At 44.3% G+C, this 13,550-nt stretch overlaps 1 protein-coding gene across 1 annotated transcript; it reads right to left on the bottom strand.

Moving 5' to 3' along the window:
* Positions 1-5,042: 5,042 nt before the first annotated feature.
* LOC119912354 (stonustoxin subunit alpha-like) lies at positions 5,043-6,643 on the bottom strand. Its single transcript, XM_038731545.1, has 2 exons — positions 6,531-6,643; positions 5,043-6,394 (listed from the first exon to the last, which is right to left on the bottom strand). The coding sequence occupies exons 1-2, from the start codon at positions 6,607-6,609 to the stop codon at positions 5,820-5,822; spliced, it is 654 nt and encodes a 217-aa protein (XP_038587473.1). The 5' UTR covers positions 6,610-6,643; the 3' UTR covers positions 5,043-5,819.
* Positions 6,644-13,550: the final 6,907 nt, after the last annotated feature.

The following is a 13,550-nucleotide window of genomic DNA, read 5'->3' on the forward strand; positions in this document are numbered from 1 at the left end:
CAGACACTGACCCACACTGACACACACAGACCCACAGACACACAGACACTGACACAGACAGACAGACAGACAGACACAGACACACAGACACACAGACACTGACACAGACACAGACACTGACACAGACAGACAGACACTGACACAGACACAGACACTGACACAGACAGACAGACACAGACACTGACACAGACACAGACACTCAGACACAGACACAGACACACAGACACACAGACACTGACACACAGACACTAACACACACACACAGAAACAGAGGTTAAAACTGAAGCAGACATGCAGACTTTGATAAATGAGGCTATTCTGTATCTTGAGCAGAGACAGGAAACTGATCAAGTAAAATCAACAAGGATATATGCTAAATACAAGAATGACGCATTTCAATGCATGCCTGAACATATAATCAATGTGGCAGGGAAAGATATCAGATTTCTAGTTGACTCAGGAGCCACAGAATCAATCACTCATTAGAAGTCAGGAATTTCAAACTACTCCAAAAATGAGCGCTGGATGTCTCAGGACAGTGGGGGTTTCAGGGAAACCTCTGGTGGAGAGATTCACAGCAGCTTCAACATGCAGTGAGGAGATTGAAAAGCATTTCAAACATTCTTTTTTGCTGTTAGACCATTGCCCTGTTAATCTCCTCGCTCGAGATTTGATGTGTTTGTTGGGCATAATTCTGATTTCCACTCCCCATGGGGTTGTAGTGGCTAGAGTTTCTGAGATGACATCACAGTTTGTTAAACAGAGTCAAAAGGAGTTGCTATGTGATTATCAGTGGAAAATGCCAGAGGCAGCAGTTAACTCAGTTAATCATTCCTTAATCGCGGAAGTCAAGACGCTTTTCCATAACAAAGACACTCAGACAGACTTCATGTCCCCACAAGAACTGGGCTGAAGGTCACACGTACTTCTTGTTGCTGGTACGAGCTTTGAGAAAGAATGGTTAAGAAAACATAAAGATAAAAACACACTGACGCTGAACTGGTTGTATTGGAGCAATAAAAGATGTGCTGTTTCAGTTATTGTGAATGATCCACACTCTAAAACTCTGTTTCAGATCCCTGACTCAGTTCCTCAGGTCCCTCTGGTCAAAGCTAAACATGACTGGTGGGAGGATTTAGGACCCTGGATGAAAACATGCTGGTGGGTGGGGAAAGACGTACATCGTAAAAGATTCTTTGCTGTAGTGACTGCAGTGAGAACTGTCAAGCTCATTCCAGATACAGATTTCAGATGACAAATGTGACAACAGATGGTAAAGCAACGATTGATAAACACATTTTTGTTAAAGATGTCTCAGACATTCCTGTGAAGTGCCCCTCATGCTTGTGGGCACAGGGTAAGTATGATGTAGGGCTAATTAAAGGTGCTGAACCTGTAGTTATCACCCCAAAATCCCCATACAGACCATGTCAAAATCAATATCCTTTGAAAAGAGGCTGTTGAAGGCATCAAGCCAGTCTTTGATTCTCTTAAACTTGTCAACTCAGCAGTGTACGCACGGGCGCCAAACGTCCCAAACCCTCACAGGTACCACCTGACAGTAAATGGTTTTCTGTGGCAGCTGCTAGAAAAGCAGCCATGGCATCTTGTGATATTGTGGGTTATTCAGACTTGACTTTGTTGGCTCCACATGCTGTCGATGATTTTACTTGAACAAAAAACATCTCATCTCTCCACAGCCAGGTGGCTGAGATACAAAACACTGTGTTACTTGATATGTCTAACATCACTGTTCAGAGATGCACTGTGTTAAATCCGGCTACTCTCCTCCCATCTCCAGGTGAAGGACCGCCGCATGAGGCTGCAGCAAAACACACACTAACCACCCAATGCACTGTTTAAACTGACCCGCAATTGACTCCTACAGCTGATTTGCAGGAATTACATACGAGAGCCAGCCCAGAGGAAAGAGCTGTGTGGAAGAAAGTAGGCTACACATTTTCTGACAATGTGGTATGGCCTGATGGGAAGCCTGCCTGCCTAAGTATCTGTTTCCTTATTATGCTAAGTTGACACACGGTAAAGACCATGTATCAAAAGGGAGTATGTCACAGGAAATAAACAGACACAAAGGGGTTCTACAACTTCTCCCAGACATTTTGTCAAAGTTGCATTATTGCACCAGCTAAGATCTCCAGTGATAACGGCACACCTTTCATTAGCACAGCACAGAAGAGTGTAGGGGAGGATATGGGGATTAATCTGAGGCAACACTGTGCTTATCATCCAGCTAGCGGAGGTGCAGTAGAAAGAGAGAACTGTCACGATCGTGGTGTGGAGGCAGGTTGGAGGACTCAAACGCAGGACACAGAGCGGAGCAGGTATAGTTCAACGAAGGGTTTTAATATAACCAAAAGGGAGCACACTTACAGGTGAGTGGCTGAATAACAGAAATCCAAAATCCAAAAGTACAGGGAGACAAGACAAGCAAGGCTGGTTACAGGCAGGCAGAGAGTACACGCACGACAGACTGGGGGGTAAAATGAACAATGACCGGACAAAGACAAGACAGAAACACCAGGTATATATACACAGGGACTAACGAGCAGGGCGGGAGCAACACAGGTGAAAGACATGAGGCTAACGAGGCACAGGTAGGGAGAGAGAGAGAGCAGGGGAAAACAGACATGCAGAGGGATCACTGGGGTAACAGACATGACAAGGGTTACCGAACACTAGACGAAAGACAAGACAGACCCCCAAAACCCAACAGACCAAAATAACACTAATTAACACAAATGTGCAACACAAAGGATGGCCAACCGGCAGAGCGTGACAGTACCCCCCCACCGACGAGCGTCTCTAGACGGTCAACAAAACCCAAAACAGCACAAAAACAAGGCACAAGCCGGTCCAGGGTGGGCGGAGGGAGGACAGGAGGAGGGCCAGACCAGGAACTCTCAGGTGGGTGGCCAGAAGGCAAGGCAAGGGGGCGACAGAGTTCGGGAGGTCGCACAAGCAGGCCAAGGGGATAAAACAGTTCTGGGAGCCGTCCCAGAGGGCGACCCGACAGGCCGAGCAAACAGGGGGAAAACACAGTTCAGGAGGCCGTCCCGGAGGACGACCCGACAGGCCGAGCAAATCAGGGGGAAAACACAGTTCAGGAGGCCGTCCCGGGTGGCCAGAGGTGAACAAAAGTTCAGGAGGCAGACCCAGAGGTCGACCGAGCAGACCAGGAGGGCAAAACAGTTCAGGTGGGCGTCCCGTGGGACCCAACAGGCCGGGCAGAACAGGGTGGCCACAGAGTTCGGGAGGCTGCGCCGGAGGTCGACCCAACAGGCCGGGCAGAACAGGGGGGCCACAGAGTTCGGGAGGCCGCCCCGGGGGACGACCCAACAGACCAGGCAGATCAAGGGGGCCACAGAGTTCAAGGGGTTGGCAGGTCGGCCAACAGTGAGGCAGCAAACCCACTGGGGGCCGAGCAGGAGGCCTCTCCGGAGGTCGGCACCCAAAGCTTGGGTGCTCTGGAGGCTCAGCTGGGCTGAGGACCACCTGCGAGACAGCTGGGCTGAGGACCACCGGCGAGACAGCTGGGCTGAGGACCATGGACCGGACACGAGGAGCTGGAGTCGGTCTGACCACCGACTGGACAGCAGGGCTGGGGACCATGGACCGGACACGAGGAGCTGGAGTCGGTCTGACCACCGACTGGACAGCAGGGCTGGGGACCATGGACCGGACACGAGGAATGGAGTCGGCTGGGCCACCAACGAAGCTGGTGTTGGTCGGACCACCGACGAGGGAACGGGAGTCAGCTGGGCCACCAACAAAGCTGGTGTTGGTCGGACCACCGACGAGGGAACGGGAGTCGGCTGGGCCACCAACAAAGCTGGTGTTGGTCGGACCACCGACGAGGGGACGGGAGTCGGCTGGGCCACCAACGGAGCTGGTGTTGGTCGGACCACTGACGGAGCACGAGGAATGGGAGTCGGCTGGGCCACCAACGAAGCTGGTGTTGGTCAGACTGCCTACGAGGGAACAGGAGTCGGCTGGGCCACCAACGGAGCTGGTGTTGGTCGGACCACTGACGGAGCACGAGGAATGGGAGTCGGCTGGGCCACCAACGGAGCTGGTGTTGGTCGGACCACCGACGAGGGAACAGGAGTCGGCTGGGCCACCAAAGGAGCTGGTGTTGGTCGGCCCACCGACGAGGGAACAGGAGTCGGCTGGGCCACCAACGGAGCTGGTGTTGGTCGGACCACCGACGAGGGAACAGGAGTCGGCTGGTGATCAGGCTGGCTGCTAGCAGCGCTCTCCACTCGACCTCCCAGTAACAGCGACCAGTCAGACCCTCTCTACACAGCACCTGATGGAACTTGTTGAACCTGTCTTGAGACCTGGATGGTATGGGACGTGTTATCTAGCGTCCCATTCGTGACCCGCCGGTCATGTCCTACGAGTCACACAGTAAATCGCACAATAACCACACAATAACCACACAATAAGCCACACAGACTGTTGCGAGTCCAAGGAAAGGTGGGTGAGTGAATGAGAGATGAGTGAGAAGCGAGACAGAGAGCACCCCTCTGGCTCTGCTTATGTGGCCCACTAATTGCCACTGATCAGCCACAGCTGCAAATTCAGCGAAGCGTCACACTCAGGGTACAGGTACACACCTGCAGGAGAGAGACAGATACACCCACAGCAACACAAATACGGCACACAGACCTCACGGGTCGTAACAGTGGCTAACTAAGTTACAACTTCTTATCTTGTCTGGACAAGAAACGATCTGGAGTTGGACAGTCAAAATAATGTTCATGTGATCTTTCGTGACGTCTGACTGATATTCAAAGCCTTTCCACAGTGAACACAGGGCTCAAATATAAAGACACCCAAATCACAAAACACAGGAGGAAAGGTGAAAAGAGGGAACACGTGCTACACTATAAGAAACTAAAGAACAAACTGGGAAAAGCATTTCTTTATGGACAACTGCCTCTACAAACTTTTGGCCATATACTGTAACTTCCAGCTGAATGGTGTCAGTAGTCCTGAGCTGAGAAAGACAACAAACACACTCACAGTAACATTCTGCTTTTATTGGAACAAGAGCCAGAATTCAAAGCAACACATGACAGAAGGTCCAAGTCAACGGCATTTCCACCATTTAATGATCAGAGCTTCCATCTTTAAAGGACTGGAAGTGGAAGAAGTTTACATGGAAATGAGGAATCTGTTCAATCACTTTGAATCACTTTGTACAAAGTTCATTGATGGATTTATTAAAAGAAGCTGAAAGATTTCTATGATCCTGTACAGACTCAGCTGATCTGTTCTCTACCAGGAGGAGACTCTCCCTCCTACCCAGAACACAGAAGCTGTTTCTCAATCTGCATTCTTGTTGGAACTTGTGTTATTGTTGATTTATTTATTTATTTAAACATCATCAGTCGCAGCCCAAGTACTGTTCCAATTCAAAAGTCCACATCAAGCCAAGTACAGTCAAATACCCGGATGTGTTCCCAGTCCGCCCGTATTACTGAGCCAACAAGCAGAAATGGCAGAGGAGAAGACTTACAACTGTAAGTTATAATACTGCAGTTATTGTGTCACAGAATTCAGTTTCAAGAGTTTTTATGTGTGTATTCTTTAAACTCCAAATGTGTGGTCGAAGATAGAGCTGATATAAAAATTTGCTATGATGTTTTTGGAGATGTGAGCTAACGGGACCGGCCGTCATCAAGTCTGCTGCTGTTCCAATTGCTGAATGACGGACTGCATGCTCCCATTCCTGGGAGTTTGTACTCCCAAGCCGAACTTGCCAAGTCCGAGCTATAAAGTACAGAAGTCCGAACTTAGCGAACTCGGTATTGAGAAACAGCCAGAGACACTGAGGAAGCAGACCAGAAGACCCCAAATCCAGGATAAAGAGGTTCAGTGAATGTGGTGTTAAAGGTGTGGAGGTGGATCAGTGTGTCAGAGGAGACTCTGTAGAAGGACAGAGAGCCAGCAGGACAGTCCACATACACTGCTACTTTGTGAGAGACAGTGGAGGAGGAGTAGGAGGAGGAGGAGATGATGTCTGTTCCTCTCTTATTGTGCCTGACATTGTAACCATAACGACCACCAACATCAGAGCAAATCAGATTCCAGGACTGATAATTCCATCCAAACTCACAGTCTTCTCTGCCTCCTCTCCTTTTGATTCTTCTGTAACTCACTGATATAGAAACACTTCCTCTCCACTCGACCTCCCAGTAACAGCGACCAGTCAGACCTTCTCTACACAGCACCTGATGGAACTTGTCGAACCTGTCTGGATGATCAGGATATGACTGATCCTCCATCACACGTGTCGCCTTCCTGTTGTTGTCAGACAGTATTATCCATCTGTTTACTGTGTTTGTGTCGATTGTGAGTTCACAGGAATCTGATGAGAGAACGAGACACAATCCAGCTGCAGTTATTGATCTATCATCTGTTCATTGATTGGCACTTTGAATAAGTGATGTCACAGTCTGAAGATGGTTGAATGTTTTCATGAATCAAATGAAAAACACACTTACACTTCCTCAGACCTGGTCTCAACCATTGGACTCCAGCAGGCTCCACCCTGAAAGGAGGAGGGGGGTCAGACCAGCACATCCTCTTTCAGCATCAAACACGGACATTACATTCCTCTCTCGCACAAATACACAACATGTGCATCCAGTCTGCTTCTCCCTGCTCCCCTTGAACCTCTTCACCTCTGCCACTCTGTAACCCCAGGTTTGCTCTGCATTTAACTTGTGAGTGGGCATTCATTATTCTTTCATGTTTGTATCAAAGTGGACTCAGTAAATAAAATGACTTGTTTGTATTATTGAGCTGAAATTTGCAGTGCAATGATCATGTTAAGCCAAGGGCATCCCATTTAGTAGGAATGGTAGAGACATGTTCAGACCAATATCCAGCAGCTACTGAAGTGTCCCTCGCAATAATTTGGATCCAGAAATGAAAATATAATCACTGTTGTCCGTCAGCATCTAGTCGATGTATTTGGTACAGAGTGCAATGGGTTTTTAATTTTTGAAAGATAACGTCTTCCCCCTGATACGCCTTGCAGTGGTTTAGTCCACTGACTACCCTTTTCAGGCCCTCATAGACTTTATTTCTAAAAAGCAACTACCAATAGATCTAGCGAGTTATTCAGACCATCGGGGGAAGGTGAGAAATATACAAAAGTCTGTCATATTGTTGGCTAATTTATTCCCCTGCATGCTGCCCAGATAGACAAGGGAGCTGAGGCTGCGGGACTGTGGAGCGACGAATGAGATTCTCTGTGCAAGAATAAGTAGGGTTCCTGGGAACTGCGATGCCTTGCTTTCACGTGGACCCCTAAAAATAACCACAACTGGGCTGGGCCAGGTGAGACTGCATGCATCCAGCCATTGTTTTTGCTTTTTCTTGTCCCAGAGTTTGTCTCTGTCCTGCACTTGATGTTAAATATTCTTGGATGTGTGTTTACTTAGCCCGTTCTCATCTCAGGGCGTCATATTCTGTCGATTTGAGAAAGAGTGACAAAGCGTAGGTAGCGTAGGGTGCTCTGGGGCGTCCCGTACAGACCAGAAGTGCTAGCTAGCTAGCTACCGCTAGCTAGCTAGCACTTCTAGCAGTAGTAGTGTCACGCTGTCTGAAAGTGTCAGTTATGACGCATTGAGATGAGAACGTGTTGGTTTACTTGTTGCGACTCCCATCACAGAAAACATCATGGAAAATATTCTGCAGTCCAAATGATTATATACAAATCTGAGAGAGTGTTTGCCTTGTTGGAAAACGCACACATTGGTGGTACTTCCTCCCTGTTAGACAGGTTCTTTTAAATAATCATTTGAGAACAAAGTTGAATGGTTTCATGTCTGTGTGTTAAAGTGAAGAGATGAAGAGGATTAATAGCACTGTTTGTGCTAAATTCTGTCGTTATTTACCATTTTGGGAGGAAAATTAGTTTAAAGCACAGTTTCTAAATAAACAAGACACATTTTACTCATCAATAACTGTCTTGTTATTATTTGAAGAACTAAAAATAATATGGAGGGACACTGAACATGTGAGATCTTAATATTAATAAACATTTACATTTTTAACATGTTGTGATAACTATGTATATGCCCCTAACAGGGTGGAATGCCTTCACAGTCAATGTCTGAACTATCCACCCATAATTATAATTATCTGATGCCTGAGATTAAACCTATAGACCTATATCTAACCTTCCATTTCTCTCTAAGATCCTTGAGAAAGCAGTCACCAAACAGCTGTGTGACTTTCTACATAGCAATAGTTTAGTTGAGGATTTTCAGTCAGGATTTAGAGTTCATCATAGCACAGAGACAGCACTGGTGAAAATTACTAATGACCTCCTAATTGCATTTGCAATTAGATCTTGGTGCCGCTTTCGATACCATTGACCATCAGATCCTATTGCAGAGACTGGAACATTTCATTGGCATTAAAGGAACCGCTGTAAGCTGGTTTAAGTCCTATTTCAATCAATCAATCAACATTTATTTCTATAGCGCTTTACAACAACCGTCAGGTATCCAAAGTGCTTCACATCATAGAATATAATAAAACCGCATATCATACAATAGATACATATATCAAAAGAAAAGAAAAGTTAAAAAGGAAACAAGAAATTGTCACACCATTACAGCGTATTAAAAGCCATTCTACAGGTGGGTTTTAAGTTTAGACCTAAAAATAGTTTCATCTGCAATTGTGTGAATATCAGGGGGTAGCTTGTTCCAGAGTTTTGGAGCAGCAACTGCAAACGCCTGATCACCCCATCGCTTATACTTCGACCTTGGGACTTCTAAAACTAATTGGATTTTAAGACCGTAACGACCAGATGTGTTCACGCAGGGTTAAAATCTCAGTTAAGTACTCCGGGGCCAGGCCATTTAGGGCCTTAAAAACGAACAGCAAAATCTTAAAATTGATTCTATACTATAAAAGTGTCCTCTAAAGTGTAGAGGACGGGAGTGATGTGAGCACAACTAGATGTATTTGTTAAAAACCAAGCAGCAGCATTTTGCACAAGTTGAAATGGTGAGATGAAGCTTTGATTTAAACATTACAAGCATTACAGCATTACAATAATCCAACCTCGAACTAATAAAGGCAAGAATCACTTTTTCTAGGTCATGGCTGTTAAGAAAAGGCTTAACTTTAGATAGAAGAAGAAGCTGGAAAAAACTTATTTTGACAACATTACTGATTTGCATGTCAAATTTCATGTTGCAATCAAAAGTTACCCCCAAATTTCTGACAGCGGGCTTAAGGTATGGAAACAGAGCCCCCAAATTCACAGCTGAACCATTTGGGTTACCGAAGATGATATACTCAGTTTTTGCTTTGTTTAAATTAAGAACATTTTGTGACAACCACAACTTAATATCATTAATACAACTAAGTAGGGAGTCTAGTGCGACACTAACATTCGGTTTTAAAGGCAAATAAACCTGCAAATTATCAGCATAGCAGTGAAAGGACAGGTTGTGCTTTCCTATAATATTCCCTAACAGCAACATATATAAAGAAAACAAGATTGGGCCAATAATTGAACCCTGGGGTACCCCACAAGAAAAGAGGAGCAGCTGACGAAGAGCATTCACCAATCATAACAGAGAAGCTCCTATTTGCTAAATAGGAGCTAAACCATTGAAGAGCCAAACCACGAATTCCTACATCATGCTAGAGAGGAGAACTGCATGGTCCACCGTATCAAACGCTGCCGTGAGGTCCAAAAGCACTAAAACAGCAGGATTCCCGGCATCCACAGACAAGGCAATGTCATTGTGTACTCTGAGCAGTGCAGACTCAGTACTGTGACGTGATCTAAAACCAGATTGAAATTTTTCAAGCACAGAATTTTTCTGCATAAAGGCTTGTAGCTGTATAAAAAACAACTTTTTCCAAGACCTTTGACAGAAAAGGCAGATGAGAAACTGGTCTAAAATTAGATAATACTGAAGGCTCAAGATTTGGTTTCTTAAGTAGGGGCCTGACCACAGCATGTTTAAATGCAGCTGGGACACAACCTAGACTAAGACAAGAATTAATTAACGTGAGTATACTCGACCTATTGGCGCTATTAAAAACTTCCTTCACTATCCTGGCTGGGACAATATCTAACGGACAGTAGGTGGGTTTCATGTGTTACTACCTCAGAAAGCAGCGTAAGCGAAACTGGTTTAAAATCCTCAAAAACAGCAGAACGCACAGGAGTAGCAGGTGCAAACACGTTAAAATTAGTTATTTATCAGATTGATCTCAGTTTGTACATGTTAACAATGAATCCTCCATGCACGCCAAAGTTAATCATGGAGTTCCACAAGGATCTATATATAAAACTTTATTTAAACAGGAAAAGTCCCATTAACACACAGTCTCTTTTACGAGGGAGTCCTGTGTGATCTGTGCTGGGACCAATCCTGCTCACTTTATATATGCTTCCTTTAGGCAATATTATCAGGAAACACTCCATAAACTTTCACTGTTATGCAGATGATACTCAGTTATATCTATCGATCAAGCCAGATGAAACTAGTCAGTTAGCTAAACTTCAAATGTGCCATCAGGATGTTAAAACCTGGATGATCTGTAATTCTCTAATGTTAAACTCAGAGAAAACTGAAATTATTGTACTGGGACCGAAGCACCTCCGTGACGCATTATCTAAAGATATAGTTACTCTGAATGGCATAGCCCTGGCCTCCAGCACCACTGTGAGGAATCTTGGGAGTTATACAGGTGCTGGTCATATAATTAGAATATCTCATCAAAAAGTTGATTTATTTCAGTAATTCCATTCAAAAAGTGAAACTTGGATATTATATTCATTCATTACACACAGACTGATATATTTGTATAATGTTTATTTCATTTAATTGTGATGATTGAAACTGACAACTAATGAAAATCCTAAAATCAGTATCTCTGAAAATTAGAATATTACTTAAGGCCAATACAAAAAAGGATTTTTAGAAATGTTGGCCAACTGAAAAGTATGAACATGAAAAATATGAGTATGTACAGCACCCAATTAAGAACAGGGATACCATGGTCCTTAAACCAGGTACAGGTAGCTTTGGCACTGTGTGCAGGTGCCAAGTCCTGTTGGAAAATGAAATCTGCCTCTCCATAAAGTTGGTCAGCAGCAGGAAGCATGAAGTGCTCTAAAACTTCCTGGTAGACGGCTGAGTTGACCTTGGACCTCAGAAAACACAGTGGACCAACACCAGCAGATGACATGGCACCCCAAACCATCACTGACTGTGGAAACTTTACACTGGACTTCAAGCAACATGGATTCTGTGCCTCTCCTCTCTTCCTCCAGACTCTGGGACCTTGATTTCCAAAGGAAATGCAAAATTTACTTTCATCAGAGAACATAACTTTGGACCTCTCAGCAGCAGTCCAGTCCTTTTTGTCTTTAGCCCAGGTGAGACGCTTCTGACGCTGTGTCTTGTTCAAGAGTGGCTTGACACAAGGAATGCGACAGCTGAAACCCATGTCTTACATACGTCTGTGCGTGGTGGTTCTTGAAGCACTGACTCCAGCTGCAGTCCACTCTTTGTGAATCTCCCCCACATTTTTGAATGGGTTTTGTTTCACAATCCTCTCCAGGGTGCAGTTATTTCTATTGCTTGTACACTTTTTTCTACCACATCTTTTCCTTCCCTTCGCCTCTCTATTAATGTGCTTGGACACAGAGCTCTGTGAACAGCCAGCCTCTTTAGCAATGACCTTTTGTGTCTCGCCCTCCTTGTGCAAGGTGTCAATGGTAGTCTTTTGGACAGCTGTCAAGTCAGCAGTCTTCCCCATGATTGTGTAACCTACAGAACTAGACTGAGAGACCATTTAAAGGCCTTTGCAGATGTTTTGATTTAATTAGTGTCTTCAATATTGAACCTTCAAAATCTTCTAATTTTCTGAGATTCTGATTTTGGGGTTTTCATTAGTTGTCAGTTATAATCATCAAAATTAAAAGGAATGAACACTTGAAATATATCAGTCTGTGTGGAATGAATGTATACATTATACAAGTTTCACTTTTTTGAATGGAATTACTGAAATAAATCAACTTTTTGATGATATTCTAATTATATGACCGGCACCTGTATTTGATCAGGACATGTCCTTTAACTATCATATTAAGCAAATTTCAAGGACCGCGTTTTTTTACCTACGTAGTATGGCAAAAATCAGTTACATCATGTCTAAAAATGATACTGAAAAACTAGTCCATGCATTCGTAACTTCTAGGCTGGATTACTGCTATTCCCTATTATCAGGCTGCTCGAAAAAGTCCTTGAAGACTCTGCAGCAAGTTTCTGACAGGAACCTGTCTTAGCTTCTGCATTGGCTTCCTGTAAAATCCAGAATAGAATTTAAAATCCTTCTTCTCACCCACAAAGCTTTAATGGTCAGGCATCATCTTATCTTAAAGAGCTCATCGTACCTTACTACCCCACCCAGGGTAGTAAGCTGTTCCCTACCCCGGTCTGTGTAACAGTTGGTCTATGTTTTCTGTTGGAGTTTTGTTCCTTATCTTGTGTTCTCTGTTTAGCCTTGATTATTTCATTGTTCATTCACAGGTTCTATTTTGCTCACCTTGTACCTGTCTGTCATGGATCTTAGGTTTATTTCTGCATTTTGGTTCTGCAATCATTCTGAAAACCATGACAGTTCATTGTCTTACTCATGGACACAGTGGACTTGAACCCAGGTCTCTCACACCAAAGGCATGTGTCTTATCCACAGCTCCATCATCAGATTAGTAGTACACTGCAAAAACTGAGCTCTCAACAAGAAAAAAAGCATTAAAATGGGGGAAATATTACTTAAAATAAGCTAAATTATCTGCCAACAGAACAATAATATTTCACTTGCTACTTAAGGACAAAAAAACTTGAAACAGGTGAAATTCTCTAACATAAAAGCCGCCTGGTAAAAAGAAATATCTTGTTGGACAAAAAACAAGTATATTTTTACTTCAATTAAGATAATTAATCTTACCAAGATTTTAGTTTTTGCATTGTATGTGTTACATAAGTAGATTATATGTAATGCAGGGAGGGGAATAACTGCTAGCTTATCAGACATTTCCTAAAAATAAACATTGTTCACCAGTCCCGTCCGAGTCAAATCTGAAGTCTTTTGAGGATGAGTCTCAAGTCAAGTCTGAAGTCACTGTGTGTGCGACTTAAGTGCGACTCAAGTCTGAGTCTCAAACTTTTGTCCCCATCTCTGACACAAAGATCTCATTTTTATGTTCAACGAGTGTTTCTGTTCTGAGCAAAGGAAAAATGTTTCCTACGTGTGTGATTGTTCATATAACACTCATATCCACCATTAACCAAAAGAGATCCTCTATTAGACTGACTGTCTGTGGTTGCAGTGGTCTCTTCATACCTGAGAGTGTCCAGTTTCCAGTGTGGATCATCCAGTCCAGCAGACAGCAGCCCCACTCCTGAGTGTCCTGGATGATTGTAGCTCAGGTCCAGCTCTCTCAGATGGGAGGGGTTGGAGTTTAGAGCTGA

Source organism: Micropterus salmoides, unplaced genomic scaffold (assembly GCF_014851395.1).
Source record: "Micropterus salmoides isolate LMB-PRFRI ecotype aquatic unplaced genomic scaffold, ASM1485139v1 Ms_hic_scaffold_1, whole genome shotgun sequence".
In the NCBI taxonomy this organism is placed as follows: Eukaryota; Metazoa; Chordata; class Actinopteri; order Centrarchiformes; family Centrarchidae; genus Micropterus; species Micropterus salmoides.